Genomic DNA, 21,939 nt, shown 5'->3' on the forward strand with positions numbered 1-21,939 from the left:
AGACCTGGACACTTTAGTGACTGGGTTATACTTTTGCGTTTGGAGCCTATTACATCTTAACCCTTCGCCGGCAGGACGTAATGCATTGGCAGCTTGTTACAGAATTGTGGTTAGTGGTTCGGACAAAACACGTTTATTTTTAAACACTGTGGTGTATTACAATTCCTGAGGCTCTAGCCTCTAAAGAATACATATTTATCACCCTAATACAGTAGCTCTTAATGTGCTGTGCAGACCGTAGTATGATACAAAGTCCTTCCTGACATAACATTTTTAAAGGTAGCAATTATCATCCTAATAGATGTATTGTTGGGTCAGTCATTGGCTACATATCTTATTGGATGTTGATTTGGTAATTTTTAAGTTGTTTAAAGGGCAATTGATTGCCTTCTTTCTGCCTATGTATAGGTTTACATGATCGTCTGTACCCACTCCTGTAGCACCAGTGTGTGTAAAATAAAATGTAATATAATTTTTTTTTTAATAGAAGAATTTTTGTGGCCATAGACTGAATCTCCAGCTTTAGGTACAGTGATATCTGCAGTCTATAAGAAGGTGCTATGGAACATCCTAAAAGTGCATCTTAAAACCACATAACCAAAATAATTGTAGTAAAATCTCAGTTTAATTATAAACATTTTACTTTGCAATTTGTGTTTTTTAATTTTCCTATTAAGCTTATAAATCAGTGGCCACCTGACAGTCCGGCTGCCCAGATCACTCCACTTGGTGTTCATGCTCTGCGCTGTCTGTAATGTTAGGAGTATATGCAGTGATGGTGACATCACTGGGGCAGCCGCTAGTGTCAGAGAGAAGCAGGAGATTAGAATCCGGGTTCCTCTAAATTTGCAGAGGATATAATCTGACTTGTCAGTTAGTATTAGAACCAGGTTATACAGACTACATTAGTGCAGGCAGTAGAGGAGATCTGTAGTAATCCACTGTGAGTCTTCTAGGTCTCCCTGGCTTAGAGTTTAAATACATTTTGTTTCACCCTTTATAATCCATAGAAACTGTCATATCCACAATACATACATTTTGTACTCTGGAGAAGTTGCTAATTAAAGTTTTGGTGTTAATTAGCTGAAAATAAAATGTGTGTTCGGTTTAACATCTCTCTAACTGCTAAAGGTTTTCCTAAAAACAACAAAAAAAAAACTTTTTTTTTATTTTTTTTAAACTTCCATCAGTCATCCATATATAAATTTTACTGGGGCGAACCTAACAAAATGTTTTAAAAGCTTTCACTTTTGTTTTTTTTTTTCACATTTCCAGCATTCTGATAAAGCTCCATTTGTAGACTAGTCTGCTATTGATGCAGCCTGCATCCTATTTGGCCTTAATGCATTGCAGACTCCTGCGGGAGTGATAGTTTAGCTTCACTTTATAGCATGTTAATCTATTAAAGCTCCAGTCTTACATGCAGAGCTATTCTCAGTAAGTGTTTCCGACAGGTCTGATTATAAACCGTTGTGCTCTGTGCTCACCTTCTGTCAGGCAGCTAACTGCAGAGCGTTGCATGGGGGCTCGCTCAAGGTGACCTTTCCTTTCAGATGGCGACACTTTTGGTCTGTGTGATATTGCAGTGGCATGAGGAGTCTGCCAAGCGGTCTGCGTATTAACTACCTGTGCTCAAACACCCATTGTGAATAACCACCTAACCTCCCAGAAATCTGTTTAATATTTCTCCTACATGGGTGTACTGCATGAAATCATGTCACATGTGACCTAAACGATATGAGCATACCTACAGGAAAGGACTCTGGGTACATGTTTGGTTCCGCTGAAAGTACTCTTGCAGTATGGGTTTAGGGTTTAAACTGGCCATTGACTAAAAATAAATAAATAAAATACACATTGAACCCCTTAAGTACTGACTTAAACTATATGTTAAGACAATTTATAGGATGCTAAACTTGTGCAATAAATATTATCTGGTATATAGGGGATTAATTATGCTTTTGGAATTGCTTATGATTATATAAATCCTGTTGGTCATATTTCATGCTGAGGTTGTAGTCAGATTTCATCAGACCTATGACATTACTTTAATCTTTATGTAATGCTACATTGATGGGCCACGTGTAGCATGAAGGTGTGTAAAACTAGCCCACACATTACAATCTGATCATTCAGTATTGGTTAACAGTTTATTAAAAACAAGTATATAAAAAAAAATGGGGTAGGTGACCATACAATCAGATGTAGGTAGTCAAATTGATTAGATGAAAAATTTCCCACTAGTTAAAGGGTTTGGGCAGCTGATTAAAGTGTTTGATGCAATCAACTGTTTGATAGTTTTAATTGCATCAAGTTTGTCACAATTGTATAGTGATGTGATTGCTCAGAAATGTGTTACAAAATGGTTCATAAACAACAAAATAAATTGCACTTGTGGCTAGCTTAAGGGCCCTTACCGACTGGTGTTGCATTAAACGCCGGTGTCACTGCGTGTTGAACTGTCAATCACGATCATGATTGACGTGCAGTGGTTAATGAGCACCTGGTGTTAGGGGGCTAGATGGAGAACGTTCTATTGTCCCAAATGAACGTAAAAAAATAAAACTGCCAGAGTCTGCAAAAAACGCACAACATCGCAGACGCTTCTGACCACAAATGCTAGTGATTATGGGAACGATGGGACCGATACTCATTTCCAAACTTTTACCAGCCAATAAACTTGTCCATAAATGTGGATGGCCGCATTGGGCAAGATTCTGTCTTTCAGTACTTGGGTGGAATGACAGGATCACCTTGAACGTACACTACGGCCTGTCTGTGTGGTCGCGATATGACACACAATCCGTCCCAATAGTGTGTTCTGATTTATTCAATGATCCTTTTTTGATCAGCTATTTGGAACCCTACATTCCTCGTCTTCCTCCACATGCTACAATATGACCCAGTTACCTGAATGACTCAAGATGCCTTTTCATATCAAATCGGCTTGTATTTTTAGTATCGGGGATGTTATAAATATACTTGCTATTACAATACTGTTGATCCCATTTGCACAGTTTGTTCGTAAAACCATCCGCTTTGGATTTAGAATTTTAATTTCGCTGCTGAAGAATGACATGGTCATAACAATGACACACAAGACCTACAATATATGTACACAGTGATAGCGCCGCTAATACTTTAAGATGTGAGGTTGTTGGATAAACAATCTCTGGTGTAGCACACAAAATTCACATTTTTGAATGTTTCAAGTAAGACTTAAGTGTAAATTCATAAAGCTGCGGGTTTGAAAAAGTGGAGACGTTGCCCATAGCAACCAGACAGATATTAGCTGTCATTTTGTAGAATGTACTAAATAAATTTAGAATCTTGTTGCTATAGGCAACATCTCCACTTATCAAACCTGCCAGCAACTCGCAGCTTGATACATTTACCCCTTAGACTGCAAAATGCAGTACTGTAAGCAGATGGCATGGATGGGCCTGAGATTAGTTTCAGATATTGGATGTCTCTTCTGTCCTCATGAGCTGCTTGTGGACTGAAATATTAATGCTATACTTTCAGGAGTACTTCACCATAAATGGTTGTGTTCCATATAAGCTAGGAAATGCTTTCACTGGCAATATTCAGCCAGCAGCAAACAAGTTTTGTGTGTAGGGAAACCTTTAATACGTATAATTGTCCTCCAATTCCTTAGTCTCAGAAAAAGCGTCTTTATCTGTCATGGCTTTTCCTGTCATTGCATTGAACAGGTCAGTGACTGTTGTAGGAAGGGGTTAAGTAAGGTTGTTTGGACATAATCTGGATTGAAACAACTCTGCCCTTCCCCTAGCCTTACCTTCTGTACCTTTCATTGGATTATATCCTCATCCTACTATCTTTATATAATGGCCCCAGTTTGCAGCAGAGTTTGATAAATTATGTTACAGCCTTCTGTTTGATTTTCCATTTATATCAGTTTTTGTGTAAATTGTTTGTTAATGTTAAACCTTTTATCATAGTCTTGATCTTGACTTGAGGGAAACACTGTTTTATTACAAAATGTTTTATCTGAAAGCACTTACCTTTATGTGCAAGGCTCCTTCTCATTTAAAGTGCTGAATAAAACATTAATTGAATTTTATGTTGATTAGCTTTTTAATATTGTAGCACCGTGGTGACAACAGTGTTCTAAGTTATAGCCACTATGGATGGTCATCTTATGTGTGTGGGGGTTTTTTCTCCCCTAAAGTGAACAGTTTTTTTGCTCTGATTGGCTGCTTCTAATCAAATGGATTAGAAAGTTTGTCAAACAATATGCACACAGCTATCAAAACACAAGTGAGGTTTCTAAACTGTACAGGTCTCTTCACTTTTGAAATAGGACATATTTTTCTCAGAGCCAGTCAGCAAGACGTATAGGGAGAGGAAAATGATACTTTTTTTTTTATATACTGACTTACTAATAAGTTGTTTAAGTCAAAAAACATTTTCTTTTTTAGAAATGTTTTATTTTTTTATTGAAGTATTTTCTGTATTTGTAAAAATAGCTGTTTTTTATCGGCATACATACTTTTGTCCTTCCTTTATAATTATATTAATATGCTTAAATTTTATTTGTGAAAAATGACAATGTGGTTTGTACAATGCTAAAATAAATCCGATGACCCTGTAATAGTTTGTTTTGCACTGATCAGCTGTGGTGCCAATTAAATTAGTGCATGTGAAAATAAAAACCATATCAGTAGTTTGACATAGTAAGGAACAATTTATTCCAAAACTTGATCTCTTTCATACATAAAGCTTAGAGGTAAAATGCATTGTTCAGTCTCACTTCCAAAAACACACATTAGCCCCACTTATGTCTAATGTAAAGTAAACTTAAACATATTTGTGGTAGTCATTTATTTAGTTTCTCTAAAGTTTGTTAAATCTACTGATCCATTTACCTCTACCCAAAGATCACCTGTCAATATTCACATCTACTAATCTCAATACAGCAGTAAAACTTAATTCATAAATCACTAATGTCAAAAGCGTTTGGTATAAGGAAAAAAAATCTGAAATGGCAAAGCATAGGATGTCAGTTAGTGACATTGCAGCACAATATTTATGGTCTGTCTATGTGCTTAATCTACAGAACCCACATACTATGTATCTCCAAGCTCTAGATTGACAACAGTTTAAGTTGCATTCAAGTGTGTAATGGCTCTGTCCTGATGGTGGTAAAACACCACTTTTGAATAGCCGTAATGACTGTTTTTGTATTTTTATTTTAACTATTTAGTGGTAATGGTGAGCTTTCTAATGGACATATTCGATTGGCCTTGTTACTACCGAAAGTAATGTGGGCTGAGCACTATTAACACTACTATGGTAATAGTGCGCATAATTACAGTCTGTACAGTAATCTTTAACGCTGGTTAAAGATTACTGTACTAACAGAAATCAGAGGTTAAAATTACTGTATTAACGGTAATAGAATTAACGCCGCGTTGAAACCGGCAGAACTGAATTCCACCCCGAACCCCCGCCCCCCCACCTAAGTGTGTGGGGTTTTTTGGTTTGTTTTCCTCTTTCCTTCACATATTGAGGACAAACCATCTGTTTAAATGTTTAGAGCAACGGCTTTCCCTAGAAATATGTATGGTTGTGTCCACCAAACGTTACAATACTTCAGACCTCCCTCCCCCTTCCCCCCCCCCCCCCACTTATCTGTATAACACTATGTATTTCTTAGTTTCCGACAACTTCCTTGTCTATAAAATTGGTAAACCTAATATGAACTGGTTGTTTCTGCAGTAAAATATTTATTAATGGATGTGGATTTCTACATTGTCTTGATTGTGTACCTTTCACATGCCCATAGCATCTGTCTACTTTTATTTGGAGTTTTGTGACGAGCTATCCTCTTAAGATCTGCTACGATATCATAACAGTCAGCAATGAATGGACATTTGAAGTTTTTTTTTTTCTTTTTTTTTTTTTAAAGAGATATTATATCTAATATATAAATGCTTAGTGGCGTCTGTCTGTGTGTGTGTGGAAAAAAAACCAAGTTGCAGCGCCACCTGCTGGGCAGAGTTATACACTGACCTACTAAATTCTTAGTGTGTGTGGGAAAAAAAATTCAAAAAGGGCTGAAATTTGGTAGTGCTCAAACTCATTTTCGTGAGGTAATTTTACCTCATGAACACACATGTGTAGAGGCGTGCGTGTGTGTGTGTGGAAAAAACTATTTTCTCAGAAAGGGCTCATCCAATCGACCTGAAATTTGGTATACTGACATTATTTGACAACAAAATTAGAATAGTCAAGTCAGTTAACTTCCCTCCTCAAGTCTGACCAAGCTACATCAGCATGTGACTATGTTGGACAGTCTCTGGGGATTTTTGCTGGCAGATCCTGATTTGCCCTAAAATATGCATTATTCTTTTTATTTTGCGTCTCATAGATATGGTTCTGTTTGCGTGCTCATTCAAGTGAGCAACTTTAAAGAACACCACTGGAAAAACTCATAACTTTGATAGCACATTTTTATCAAATTAAAATAGTGTTTCTATTGCCCTATAGTAGAAAAATAACCATATCTTAAAGCTGTTTGTAAACCGAGGATGTTTTAGCTGAACAAAAGACAATCTTGCGTCTTGTTGCTGCTATAAAACTCATAAGTTTTTGGTTTTTCAACCATACATTGATAGAAAAATATTAATCTCCTATTTGTAGATTTAATGAGTTGAAGTTTCTTTTCTTTTTTCGTAGTGAAATGTGTCTGACTCGCCTTCTTACCAAATATAAATCTTTTTGTTTCAGCATTCCCCATCTGAACCTTACCTTGATAAATCTGTGCCAGATATGACTCGGATCGGGGGCCCCAATGCTTCATTAATGCATCCAGAAGACTTCTTGCCGTCAATGCAGGCTCAGCCGCAACAGAAGAAAAGGAAGAAAAAAAATAATCATATTACTGCAGATAACGCCAGTAAAGGTTTTGGCCAGGAAGGTTTTCCTGGGGAGAACCCAGAGTTCTCCATTGATGGAGCTCCAGAAGGGAAGAAGAAAAAAAAGCCTAAGGTTAAAAAAGAGCCCAAGGAGCCAAAAGAGCCCAAACCGAAGAAAGAACCGAAGGAACCTAAGGCACCTAAACAGCCCAAACCTCCCAAAGAACCAAAAGAGAAAAAAGTTAAGACCACCACACCAAAAGCAAAGTCCAGCAAGAAGGCGAGGTAAGCAGAAGCCAAGTTTCTATTGGGCACCTGCTAGTGGTTTTATGTCCATAATCTGTAAAAGTTGATGGTTTGCATAATTATTTAGCAAATGGAATTGCTAGTGGGTAGAATAGTTTTTAATGAGTCTGGCAAAGAGTAGATTCATAAGGATTTACAGAAAAGTTAGAAGCTGGTCAATGAGTTTCGGACTCTATGGCTACTTGGTTCCTACCTTGTGTTTGGCCAATTCTTTGTGAGGCGCTGCTCTACCCAACTTCTTGCAAACTGAGCCACAGCTATTAATGAAGTGGAAGCAGGCGAGCCATAATGGTTCAATGTCGTTATAGGGAGTTTGTCAAACAGCTATTAAAAGCTGGTTACAAGTCGCACTGGCTGCTATGAAGTTATCTGCTCAGGTTTATCGGCAAATTGCTTGTTTGTGTGATAAAATAAGGTTATATCAAAAAACCACCCTGATTTTGTTGGAAGCCAGAGACAGAGGGTTATCCATGAGCAGCTAGCATCTGCTGAACACTGCAGTAAGATAGTTTGTATGCTATTAACATATGTTATGTTATATAGAAATGTATTTACTGTATACAGCACTTTGTAGAATCAGTATGAAATTGTATACATACATATGTTCAAGTATAAACAGTAAATCACCAGTGTAGCATTAGGAAATACTGTAAAAGTCTCATTTCAGCGTTCGGATTCAAAAAATGTTTTACAACCGTTCTGACTATTTTCCAAAAATCTGAACCTGTATTTCAAGCTGTGACCAGTGTTGGGAAGTATATAATTTCCAGATGGACGCACAGTCAGAAGTACCTAATCCAAATCGGCTCAGAAACACTGTTTTCATTAGGATTAAAATATATGTCAGATTAGTGTTAGAATTTACAATGCTTTCTGAGAATTCTAGTTTTTCAGGTTTTGTGGAAGTCTATTGCTAAGAATTGTCAGCATCGCAGTCTTCCATCGTCTGCCCTGTGTACTACTTCATAGTTCTTGTAACTCAATTTCCAGAGACTTGTACAGTTGTATAGGGCAGTGCTGTAACCCCCCTCTCATTTTATTCCATGGGTTCTTTCATTGTCCGCTAAAGGCACTCTTAAGTTGAGATCCATTTGTTACATTCGTTATGCTAGTGTGGCAGCCATTTTGTGGGCGGAGTCAATAATCATGAGCCTATTGGTTCACTAGCCTCCGTAATGTAACTGGACCCTAATTAATTCATTGGCAAGAATGTCTGTTCAGAAAACAAAATTCATCCATTTTCATAATTGTGTTCCTAAGGGCTTGTACACACTGAAACTGTTACAATCCTTCCTGTATTATCATAGAAAAAGCCTTATCCTCACTTCTAACAGCATGTTTTGAAAGCCTCCCTGCAGCATAGTGTACAGTGTATTAATGAGTGCTCCAATGACCCAATTATGCCAACAGGCATTGGTGCTTGTGAGCATTGCAGCCGATGTTGAATTGAAGCGAGCTGAGCCCTTGTCATGTAGTGTGCAGGTAATGGTCCTTTTATGTACACTCCCCCCAAATATCTGTATTAAGTGTTTTGCGTGCATACAATTAATGCCCCAATGTTTGAGCCCTACAGGTGATCGTGGGTTAATTTTATTTGAATTAAAGCTTCTGCTTCCATGAATAAAACAAACAAAAAAAAAAAAAAAAAAGCCTTGGATAGACTCTCCAAAACTCTACACTACCTAATGGCATTCGTCAGCATGAGGTGCTGCACCATATTCATAATGAACACAGGGCTCCCATGTGTCCTGGTTCTTCACTCTGTAACATTGACCTTTTTATTTGTCTAGTATTTCACTCTCCTGTGGCACCCAGCATAACCTGACATGTAGTTATAGCCTTGTTATCGTTATTTCACTGTTTTTGGCACTCAACAAGAACATAGTATGCTTATGAAGGCCTGAGCAAACATCAAGTCACCATAATGTCCCAGTAATCTATGGGACTCCCACTGCTAACAATGCTCAGCGTTAATGCCTTCAAAATTTGTTATTACTAGCAGTGAACTGCCAGTGCCATTCTGCTGACGCAGGAGATCTCTCCACTGATAGGAGTGACCGGAGACCTCTCCCCGAGGACTCCTATACAAATACAAAATAACATTGAAACATTATTAGTAATTTGATATTACAAAGTAGGATTTTCAAATAGATGATTAAAATGTCCCAATCTAAATGGCCTGGCAACCCACGTGTTAAATCCTGACACACAGCTAAGACCCCTGTATCCTTCTATAAGAAGCATTGTGCAGATAACAGGAGAGTTGTGTAGTGAGTGTCTCATGTGGTGTCTATGCCTTTATAACTAAAGATTCAGTGAAATGAAAAACGTCTGTATGGCCAGTTGCATGTTGTAAGCCTTTGATTACGTGACACTTCTGTAACAAGACAGGATAAAACTCCTATTCCTCCTTTTATACATCTTTGATGTCAGCTTGCTGCATTTAACTAATTGATGGGGATTTATTGTCTGTGTTGATATTACACCAAAGGTAAGCCTCCCTTTGTGACAACAGAGACACCTATTACAAAGTATTAGCTGCTGATTTGACTTTTATCCTAAGATGTTAACAGATGGGTTTCCTGGGTTCTGTATCAGGAGTTAGCCTTTACCACATCTACAGCATTTTGCAATTAATAGATTGAGACGTGATGTGGCAGAACGTAATCTTTACATGTATATTCACGGATCAAAGTCTACAGTAATAGGGTGACTTCAAAATACCTTATCTTGGATCTCTTTTAGTTTGTTTTTGTAAACCGTTGGTTAGCCTTTACAGACACTTTACTACTATCAAGTCTTTACCATCAAATATATGGCAAAATGCAAGGAAAAGTAGCTTAATATTAAATCTATAGCTTAGGAGAAAAGTGTTCCAACTCTTTAGCCTTGTCCCCCACCTTGACCTAATGTTACTTGGGATAATGTAAGGGCCCCAGCTGTGATGTCCTTTAATATCATTTTATGTACAATATTTGGAGGACGAAAGCCCTTTTCTATATTTTGGCTTTTCATGCAACTTTGGCAAGCTGTAACAATGTGGAGTAAAGGACGTTCTCCTTTTGATATTGGTTTGAGCTGCCTGTGTGGAAGGCTCTTGAGTGTAAAGTTAAGTGATTCTTCACCTCATTGCATTGTATCATCATTGTGGGCATTGCTAATGGCTCTGTAATACATCAGTCCTCACTTGGTTGGGATGCACCTGATGTGCAGCGTTTAAGGAAGGTGTTCTTTGTTTTTTTTTTTGTTGTCTTTTAATCAGTTTGAAAATAACCAGAACACTCTGACTACTTATGTCTGCAAGTATATTGGAGATCAAGAGGTACACTATACAAGCACTGCTAATTTCTAGGCCACGTTGTTGTAGTAAGTGTTAACTTCTCTTGTCCGTGTTGTATAAGAGTCTGTGATTTGGGGGGCAGGAGGGGTATGGCTACTATGGATATATATTTCAACAGTCATCTGAAGGTTGAGAACCTATTTTGAGAATAAAGAAAATAAGAAGTCTAAACAAAAAACAAACCCTTAATTGTCCTATGGTAATTGTGATATTCTGTAGCAGCATTCAAGTACAGCATCATATAAATAAATGTGCTGGTTGTTATCTTTGGAAATGATCAAGCTTTTTAATGTAACCCCTGAGTTTGTGTGTGTGTGTGTGCTATATATGATCTTGTAGCTATACCTTGTATGTGTGTTGAGTTGCACAGGTGGTTGTATACATTTTGTTGTTCGTGCCACTTCTGATTGAATTTGTTCTGTTTATTTGTGTGTTTTTTTTTGTTTTTTTTTATATTTTTCATAGTTTTGGTTTTTCATGGTTTTTTACTAAATGGATGAGCATGTCATAAAAGCACTTGTATGCAGGACATTTAGTTAGTTAGATATGGCAGAGTTGTTTTTCAGCTGTGGCCTGCCATAATCTACAATAAATAAACCCCCCCCCCCCTCCGATTAACAGTGATTCTCCTGTTTACAGATGAACTGTTTTATAAAATTAAGAACGCTGTTCATGAATATTTATAAAGAATGCTTTGATTTTGTTTTCCCCTCACTGCTTTGTACATTTTGTTGGCAGGCAGCTAGAAGACTTAGTTGCCTCTAGTCCTCTACACAAGTCACTCGAAAGAGGGTGGGTGGTGGTCTCGGTAGTGCTTGTGGGGTGGGGCGTCCTTAACCTTTTCCATGCCAAGCTACTGACCAACCAGTAGCCTACGTTACTTCTGTCTCATTCTGTTCCTATGCTTCTTACTTACAAAAAAAAAGAACAATGGAGAGGAAAGTGTTAAAAAGCTATATTTTTTTTTTTTTTTTTTTGTTTGCTTGTTTTTCCCCCCTTTGCACTGATTCACTGGGATACTAATAAAAAAAATAAATAGAAGGGGACCACAAAATGCGGCAGTGCAGGTGTTGCCAATGTTTGAAAGCTGATTGAGGGAAGCAGATGGCTTGAGTCAATGGCATCCAGCCAGAAGAGCAGGTGCTGGTCACGTGAACACTGGTTACCAGGGTAATGTGATTGCTCTTGGCGTGCAGATGAAAGGAAAGGGGCCCCAGCGTTCAGCTGTAGTGTTGTATAATTTGTGGCAGTTAGAGCGGAAATAAAGGCTGGAAATGGAGCCTCATGCTACGGTAGACTTCTGTCCATGTGCACTATAAGCTCCGTCGCCTGGTCCTGCTTTCTCACAGAGGACAAGACATTTTTATTTTTAACTTTTTACAGTAAACTTTTGCAGTGTCTCTCCCATGGTTTGTTATGGTATTAAATACAGTCTTGATGTGGTTTGTTTTTATATATAAATACCATTTGCTTCCTCTGTTTACATGGTGGATAAGCAATATTGAACGAATATAATTTAACTTCCCAGGCAAACAAGACATATTCTGTACAGACACAAGGAGAGGTGACATGTGATTCCCTAGCTGCTGTTGAACTACATCTCCCAGCATGCCGTGCTTGCTGTTTGGCCCACACGTTGTTACTGATTATAGCAGACTGTAGGTTTAAGGAATTAGGACCCAGCGTTGAGTGACACGAATACACTATCATTTCATAAATGGGATTCATAAAATTTAATTTTATAAATCCCATCTTTGAAATAATATTATGTTGTTCGGTGCTTTATTTGAAGCAAAATCTATTCTCTCAGGTGTCTAAATAAAAAGAAATGATTTTCAGCTTTATTTACTAATCTAAAATATTTATTTCTCAGCAGGTGCGAAAAGGAGTTTAGTAAGTTCCATTGATTAGATGAAATTAAGGGACCCTTTGTTATACACACCCTCCAACACCACTTTATAACTTAATGTCACAAGTTCACGCTAGTAGGTTTGGTTGCACTATTGTGTGACTGAAGATGATTGTTGCACTGCAATGTATTTTGACAAAATGCAACGGTGCACTGATAATAGGTACAAAATGTGCAGTGTCTTTGGAGAGACTAATCTCAGGATTGCCCGGTTTAAGTCACCAGTGTAGCCTCGCACTATCGCAGTGGCCTGTGCTGACTTGATGTGAAGGGTGTTTTTTAAAATCTATTCATTCACAAATGACTATAGCAAATTAAGTCAGAGACTGAGCTGCAGAGCACTTTGTACCAGGTGGTCACTTTGGAGAGTCCGGTCATTGGTTGATCTTGGAAGTGTTTAACTTTTGGTGTAATCTGTTAATTTCTGATGCACTTAAATGTAAAATGGATAAGTTTGTAGCATGGTTAGGGAGCCCAGATTTCTTGGTTTTTCCCACTAGAAACATGTAACTCAAAATGCTTATTATGATTGATTAAATGAGCAGGGTCAGTGACAATTGGATTCTAAAAACTCTTTTAAGGTGTTTTAGCCAAAGAGCAACAATGGTTGACCTTCATAGACTTGGCAAACTCTATCAGCTGGATGTTCTGATTTCCTGCAACTAAATGATGGTACTTTATATTCTCTTGGCTGTCGTACTCTTTTATAAATGCACTAATATAATAATCAGGGCTATTACAAATGTGCAAACTCTGTTTTAAATGAGACCTTACTTGTCCCAGTTTCTTGTGCAAGCATTGTGGCTTCGTGTAGTCCATTTTATCAAAGAATAAGTTGTCCCTTCAAAGTAAATTTGGTTTAAGTTTGCTACAAAGTAAACCTATGGGTTGCGAAAGAGGTGATAGAGCAGTTATTACATAAGTGTGAGGCAAGGAAAGGTATTTCCCAAAGGAAAAAGTGTGTGTATGGGTCAAGCCCAGTATGTCACTCTAATAAAAACAGACAGAAACCACGAGCTTGTTATAAATTAACAGGTGATGAAAGAGCTGCTGATGTCATCACCTGAGAGGAACTTAATACATATGCAGACATGTCGGATGGGGTCATGCACTTAGGACTAGCAGGCTGTAGTCTTTCTACATAGAACTTTGGCTCCTCTCGTTGGCCTTGGGAAAAGGTCTACTCGGTGCATACAGGCAGCTGAACATTGAGCTAATGTCAATATTATAGTACCTGGTCACTTTCTGATGCTTGCAGTTTAGGTACACATACGAAAGCAGATAGTATTGCAAAAGTAGTGCTGTTACCCTCAGCAATCACACATTTACCCTCATCTGCTAAAGAGTAGCAGAGAAATTACAGAATTTGCTGGTTACCCTGTTTTTTTTTTTGTTTTTTTAACCTGTGAAATTAGTTTTCGCAAATTTTTCCAAAAGTGTTTTTTTTGTTTTTTAATTTGTAAATATACCTTGGCTCAGTGCATTCTAAGTAAATCATTATCATGTTTCATTTTTGCAGCATTTTAGGTTTGTATGTTGGTGGTTTTCAATTTGAGGACCTTATATTTTTTTTCAGTGAACTTATTTTTCCATCTGCAAGAATTCAGCTGTGGTTTCGCAGCCAAAATCTTGGAAACCTGGAGAAAATACAATTATGCCCACTCATGTTTCAGACAGTTACTTTAGTTCTGTTTTGTGGAAATATTACATGATATTCACTTGTACTGAAACATTCTTATTCTGCCAATCTAAAAAAGGGTATACTTTTATCTCAGAGACTTTATCCAAATATTAACATTCCATGACTGGCCACTAGGGGCACTGCACATTAAAAGCTACAATTGATATTTGATTTCACATTGACTGAGGAAGTAAATGATTCTTTGTGTAGAACTCCCATCAGTGTTGGTGTCAATTTATAGAAAAAAAATTCTTATTCCCTTTTAAAAATCTGTTTTGGTTTCAGTAATTGGCTGAGGTCATGTTTCCAGTACCCTTTTTGCTTTCTATGGGAATATACTGTGAAATATCATATTAAAACTTATTTTTATGTGTAATTACTGTCCAATAAGTCATTTGATAACATTGTAATTTATTTTTAAATAAACAAATAGTCTTTACATTTTAATAGTAGACTTTGAAACCTTTTTATTTTGACCTAAAACAAATAGATGAATGTCTTCTGAAGCAATATAACCGAATAATATCTTTTGTGTTCTCTGTTTTAACATACTGTGTTTGTGGATGGCAGAGGTATGTTTTAGAAAACATAGGATGAGCTGGATGCATTGTATGGTGTTTAGGAAAAAAACATGTACTTTTGGTCCTGAGTTCTAACAGAATGGTCATTCATCGCATCTGTAGAGGAGCACAGAGAATGTAATCAGATAAGGATGAAAGGGGCTTTATTCAAAATACAAGCAACAAGTTGTATATTTCTCAGGCTTGCCACTGCCGCCTGCAGTAGAATACTTGGCAGGAAAATGCCAACGTTCTGAAGGCCGCTTCTTTTTGTACAGTTAAACATGATACATTGGGGGACATTTATCAAATCTTCCAGAATGGAACAAAATAGAATCTGGTTGGCCTGGTCTGTGTGGAGTTTGTATGTTCTCCCCGTGTTTGCTCCTGTTTCCTCCCACACTCCAAAAACATACTGATAGGTTAATTGGCTGCTATTAAATTGCCCTTAGTCGCTCTTGGTCTGTCTGTCTGTGTCTGTCTGTCTGTCTGTCTGTCTGTCTGTCTGTCTGTCTGTCTGTCTGTCTGTCTGTCTGTCTGTGTTAGTTAGGGAATTTAAATTGTAAGCTTCAATAGGACAAGGCCTGATGTGAATGAGTTCTCTGTACAGCGCAGCGGAGTCAGTGGTGCTATATATATATATATATATATATATATATATATATATATATATATATATATATATATATATATATATGTATATATATATATATATATATGTATGTATGTGACTGTTCCACTTTAAAGCCCTAAGCTTTACCAACCTACCCAATGCTTCTCTTTATCTCCATGTCATTCTTATTACTGCTGTTTGAATATAAAAGCCATTGATGCTTTATTACAGTGTATTTTGTCGAGGCGGAGGTCTGTATCGAAAGTGTGAAATTGAGGTGGTGGGTATCTGGTCAAACCTAGGCGTTCCGCTCACAGTAGGTTTCATTAGCAATGTACAAATTGTAAGCGGGAGAGAGAAGTGATTTTGCCTTTACCACAATAGATTTTCTTATATAGTAAGTCAGACGTCTTGTAGTATTGTAGTTTTTAAATGTACTCTACAACCAGAAACTTGATCACATCTTTTTGCTATCTCTTAACAATCTACAGTTAGTTATTTCCTTGCCTTTGTTATGATTGTGATAACATGCTTTTATGGGCGTTATATAATGGTTGTCTTCATATAAGTGTAAAGGGTTTACCCTCAGTTGAGTTGGAGGAGTATTGCTTACATTTCTTTGGGTATTTTTTTTTTCCTAAAGCTCTTCTTTTTTTTTATATTTTGCAAAAAAGAATGTGCTTTGTAGTAACCCGATTATGGCAGTAAAATACATTCCACTTATCATTCTTAACCTTCAGTCTTGAGAAAAGTTACTAGATATTCTGTTGTACTGGGTGCTTTTGCAGCTAAAAGAAAGGGTTGGTATTTTTTTCTTTAAAGAAAATGTTGTTTAATTTCTATTACAATATATCACTTAGGCTAGTGATGAGCATCTTTTGTTACACAGTGGTTAGTAGTTACAGTACTTTGCTATGACTTTTATTTTTTCTTTACCTCTCTGTCACAATCCTTATGGTTTTAGGCATTATGCCTCTGTAGAATTTGGTGTCTCACTTGCTCAGTTGAGGCTGAAGAGCAGCAATAACCAATGCTTGATGGGAAGATGTAGTTTGAACAGCGTGAATTGGTGCATGCAGTCGCACTTTCCCCACATCACTGTCAACTACACCAAAAAAATAGTTATTACAAAGTTGCAATTTAAAAAAATATATATATATAAAAAAAATCCTAACATTTTTATATTTTCAGTAATAAGTCTGATGCTGAGGGTAGTGCACAGAAGAAAAAAGTCGTCAAAGTGAAGCCTGAAGGTGTCGAAGGTGTTGAAGGTGTCGAAGGTGCGGAAAATGTTGAATTAGAGAAGACCCCTCCCCCTTCACCAGAGGATGAGGATGACTCTGGCATACAGGTAATAAGAAACTGCAGTCCGTTCATATTAGTTGGCAAGGCAATGTCTAATCATTGAGAAGGACCCATGAGGATGAGTTCAATAGACTATGCTGGTCTAGTGCTTCTCTACTATCTAATCAGTAGAGCCTGTCTAATCAAGGCAAATGTTGTTGTCCTCTGTTATCAGCCATTATTGGCATAGGAACTCTTGCAGGCTGACTGTCGGAAAGCTGGATATAAATAGTATTTCTATCCCTGAAACTTCTGGTTTTTTAGATGTATTAGTGATTGATGTTAGTACATCTATAATAGGAATTTACATGCGGTCCTTTACAGCAGGATTCCTGAAATGTAGGCTCCAGTTCTGTAAGCACCATTGTGATGGATTTGTCTGCTGGGTTTGTTTAGCCTTCGTAGATGGTGAAATATAAAGGTATTTGTAACATTGTGGATTGGGAGCCACAAATAAACTTGCCTTTTGGTATTTACAGAAAAGGCGCTCCAGTAGGCAGGTTAAGAGGAAGCGCTACACAGAAGACCTGGAGTTTAAGATTTCGGATGAGGAGCCTGATGGGGATCCGACTGGGAGAGATTCTCCCTCAAATACTTCACAATCTGAGCAGCAGGTTAGTTTTGGGTTTCTTTTTTACCTTTTTTATATTTATATCTGGTTTGTAGAAATCTTTCAACTACATAAGTGTGGCCAGCAGTATGTTCTATATAAGATGGCCATACCCTGACCATGAGGTTGCTTATACAGCAGGCTCGGTGTCCGATTTGGCTATACAAATACCTAGACATGTTTGGCCAAATTTAAAAGACATTTATGTTTGGCTCAAGTGGATCTGACCGATTACCTTTAAAGAGGTAGGACAATGACTGAACACACTGCCAGGTCGGGTCATTGTCCGACCGCATCTGCCACCCCTTTTGACGATCCCAATCTGCTTCCGATCAGGAGCCATTAGATGTCGGTCGTCTTGTGTCCATATATACCATTACTTGTGGCTAATTGGTCTAGAAGCGCCCAGTTGGCTGCCTAAATCGCAGAGTATATGGGCGCGTTAGATTTAAAGAAAAAGGAAAAAAATTCTTATATTAATTTGTTTTTTTGTGTGTATTGAATACAATACATGAATGACGGCTCCCATGTTTGTTTGTCTAAACAGATATATCTTTCCACTATAGTCTTTAATGTTTAGCTTCATTTAGTCCTTGGAGGGTAGGGAGCTTCTGTGCCTGAAGAATGTGTAACAATGTAGATCAGTTGGGTATCTGCCATTCCTGCAGGGTGTATAAAATGCCCTGTCAGATGCAGAATAACCAAGTGTATATGATGTGGATGTATATATGGAATAGAGCATTTATGCATCTAGTGATGGCGCGCTAGTTCTGGAGTGGTACTGGTGAGATTGTGCCTTAGCAAAGGCTTAAAGAAATCTCTGAAAAGCAAGCTATTCTTTGAACCATCACAACTTATTACTGCCATTCCCGATGCAACAGTGATTCTTGAGATTGAGTCAGCAGAAAATTGCCTTAATAGACAGCTGTAGTGTATTTTACAACCTGTGCTGCTGGAGTTTTCATCTTCAGTCTGCTAACCAGGAAAGTGCTGCCTTAATGTGCAATTCATTACTCTTAAACTTATACTCTTGAGAGTATTTCTATTTCTCCAGTATTGATCCATGGGGGATGCATTTTATCCTTATTTTTAACAGATTTTGTTTCTGTTTGTTTCTGTTCTGACGAGTCTCCAGAAAAGTTGGATAATTGCTGATTTGAAAGCAATTTCTGGTGAAATGCCAACCTTATCTTAGTGTTGGTAGAGTGTTACTGGCCAATAGCTTGATGATCCAACAAGGTTGGCTGTATAAACGTTTACATCTACCGACGTATATGACCTTTACTGCTAATTCTACATTCTAATGCTACAATGCAGAGATGAGATTCTTACTTGATGTCCAGTTAAAATAAGAGTATAATGGACATAAGGAGTGTATATTTGGGTGATGCCTCTTCCTCATGTATGCAGTGTCTAAGGGTTTTCAGTAGCAATGTGTTTAGCAGTTGAACACTTGAGCAAATGATCCTATATATACCATTGGTTTGTAGAATCTGTTCGTTTTATGATGGAGGTTGTGTGTTTAAGTTTATTCTGCCAAACCAAACCAGTTCATAATTCTGACATTGGTTCTGATCTTCTATTTAGGAGGCTCTAGATGCTGAAGGACCTGTTGTTGAGAAGATAATGAGCAGCCGTCTGGCAAAGAAACAGGTAAATGTCTTTACTTTAGTGTCATCCTTACTGCTTTGTGCATGATTTTTAAGTTTGTCAGTTTTGGTTCTGCAAGAGTTATGTCACAAAATTCTACTTGAGCTTTTAGTTTACTTAATTGGTGGATTTTCATATGCCTTGTGCCCTATGTAGAATAAAATGGTGTTCCTTCATGACCCTGTTCTCCCCGGGGAGAGAGTACGTAATTTAGCACTCGCATAGCTTAACGCAAAAGCAGAGTCCATCTGCCGGCACTCGGCTATATCTCCCTTCAATGTGCGATTCATTGTGAATTTTTAATGTTTAACTAGTGTGAGTAATATTTAGCAGCTTTCATAGAGGGCAGTACAGCCCTGTGCCAGATTTATAGGAACATGGATTTTCTACTGGAAATTATGGAAATTTTCCTAGACGTGGAAGGATGGGTGTAATCCTCGGCAGATGTGATTTATATAAGGGCTTGGATATTGCAGCTAGTCTCCTCTTTTATTGGTTTGCTGTAAAGCATGTTATACATCCCTTGTGTGACACATTTGTGCAGTATCGCAACCCTGCAGGTATTCCTATTCCAGCAGTTTTCCTATGTATGATGCCCTCACATCTCAGGGTATGCATTAGACTTATCAGGCTGGACCAATATTCAGCCTATCAATTCCCTAGGAGCAAGAGGCATCGCTGAGACAGTCATTCATGCCCTAGTGATGTTACTAGTTTCAAGGCAGCTTTCTCATGAAGACTGGTTCAGCCCAACAAATGGGCACATTCATTGTGTAGACTGCAAGTTCACTTTGAGAATAAAATGATATTGCAGTATGTATATGGTGTTGTACATGAAGATTTTGTTTGATGTATTTGCTGCTTTGTCTGCATATTGTGCTGCTATTACAGGTCCTGTGCATTGTGGTCAGAACATTTTTTTATTTTTATACCGTATTTCCCCATGTATAAGACGCACCTTAATTTTAGCCCCGGAATTTGAAAAAAATATATATTATGGTAGGAGTCAAAGTGTGCAGAGATTTCAGGGGCTTGCTGCTGGCGGCTGCACACTATGTGCAGGACTGTTCGGCAGAGACAGGGAGAGTGTGCTGCCCAGCAGTAAGCCCCTGCAATTGCCCCCCCGCTGCCACTGTACCACTGCCCCTCTCCCCCTGCATCCCCCTGCTGCCACTGTACCGCTGCCCCCCTCCCCCATGGATTCCCCCCCCGCTGCCACTGTAATGCTGCCCCCAGATCCCCCTGCTGCCACTGTATAGCTGCCCTGTTCCCCCTGGATGCCCCTGCTGCCACTGTCACGCTGCCTTCCCCCTGGATCCCCGCTACCACTATATAAGACGCACCCAATTTTTAGACCCCAAATTTTTGGGAAAAAGGTGCGTCTTATACATGGGGAAATACGATATGTCTCAGCTGGTTAAAACTGTTATCTCGAGTTTTACCAGATTCTTCTCAAGTGTGTGTATCATTTGTTTTTTACATAAACATGGTTATCCGCTTTTGTACATCTTAAATTATGTAGGCAATGAGTGGAAAGGAGATAAAGTATGAAGTTTAACTGAACAGAACAAGCGTATAATTGTAGTGATGAAAGGCAGGGGTTGACTAACGATTTAAACAGCATGTAACATGTTGAAACATTTATGAAAACCGGTGCGCAGGTAAATGTAATAACCCATCAAATGTTTGCTTTCATTTCCTAAACTATGACGGAAAAGCAAGTTATAATCCTAGATGTTATGACTCATGGTACCTGCATGCACCAATTTTCATAAATGCCCACAATGCATATACAGGAATAAACATATGCAGACAAAATAATATACATATAATATAAAAATATTTAAGTTTCTTAAAGCTGAAGCATATTTAAATATTACAATGCAACTATATATTCAAAACCTTTCCAAAAGTCTTATTTAATTATGTATATGTGTACTATTACATATAGAGCAGTTTTTACATACAGGACATTACGTTCGGGCTGGTTTAGTGTTATAGTATACAGTGTTTACACGTTGCTTTTTGTTTTAGTTTCATTTTGTTTCTTGAAGTTGAGTTATTGAAGATTCTTTCTTTGAAAGGGGCAATTACCATTCAGTTCTGTAGCCATTTACAGTCTGTATTGTCAGCACGAGAGAGAATCCACTGTATCGTTCAGTTTCTTTTTGCTATTGAACCATTACTCTTTCTAGTATAAGCATGCTGACAGCATCTTTCCAGGAATTTTCTTACTCGCGTACACATTGGCTTCATTCAGATTCATTCATCTCTAGTTAAAAACAGCTCGGGAGAAAGTGCAGACTCAGTGCTTCCACGTCTCTCAAATGAATATCTTAACTGGTAACTTAACCGCCGTGGTGAGAGCATTGTATCAAATCCGACTCAATCAGGCGCTCGCTGATGTCTTAAGTGCGAACACGAAAGCAATATAAAGCGTAGACCACAAGCGTTTTGTAGTCCGTGGTTAGCTTCCTCTCAACGCACAGGCAACACACCCTGTAGAAGTCAATTGTAAAAATGCAGTAAGACTGTCTTGAGCCAGCCAAAAATAATACATTTGGCATTAGGGAGTGTAGTTGCTAATTGGCTGCTGCCTGAGAAAATGGTACACTTGGCGTCTACTTAACGCTGTGGGTTTGGCAGCCAGCCAGCTGCAGGGTCAGGCTGTTGTGAATGAAAACGGCGTGTGGTGAGGGAGGAGTTAAAAATGATTCATGTCTCGGATATGACAATGCAGAATTGGACAGCTGTGTTTGAAGAGAACATTTGCTTTTTATTTACCAGGGTTTAATGGTTAATATCTGACCCTACAGCATGTGATATATATTAGTCTGTCTGAACACAGAATAGTCACAGAGGATGGAGTCTGCTCTTCAGACTATTACAAATAGTTTTATTACTCATAGCAAGTGGTATCTGGCTAGAGACACAACTTGCTGGATTACACATTATGAATATCTAAACCACCCAATGCTCCTGTGCGTCTTCTAATTTCCCATATTGCTTGCACACAACAGTGATTCACCTTTATTCAGTGAAACC

At 38.1% G+C, this 21,939-nt stretch overlaps 1 protein-coding gene across 1 annotated transcript in view; it reads left to right on the plus strand.

Annotated features, from left to right (window-relative positions):
* CHD7 (chromodomain helicase DNA binding protein 7) overlaps positions 1–21,939 on the plus strand; it is a 66,623-nt gene that overhangs the window by 32,360 nt on the left and 12,324 nt on the right. The window contains exons 3-6 of the mRNA XM_075213563.1: positions 6,754–7,166; positions 16,482–16,641; positions 17,114–17,248; positions 18,832–18,897. Coding sequence (XP_075069664.1) covers positions 6,754–7,166; positions 16,482–16,641; positions 17,114–17,248; positions 18,832–18,897 — 774 coding nt within the window. The remainder of the gene's footprint in view (positions 1–6,753; positions 7,167–16,481; positions 16,642–17,113; positions 17,249–18,831; positions 18,898–21,939) is intronic.

This window comes from Mixophyes fleayi, chromosome 5 (genome assembly GCF_038048845.1).
Source record: "Mixophyes fleayi isolate aMixFle1 chromosome 5, aMixFle1.hap1, whole genome shotgun sequence".
Classification (NCBI taxonomy): domain Eukaryota; kingdom Metazoa; phylum Chordata; class Amphibia; order Anura; family Limnodynastidae; genus Mixophyes; species Mixophyes fleayi.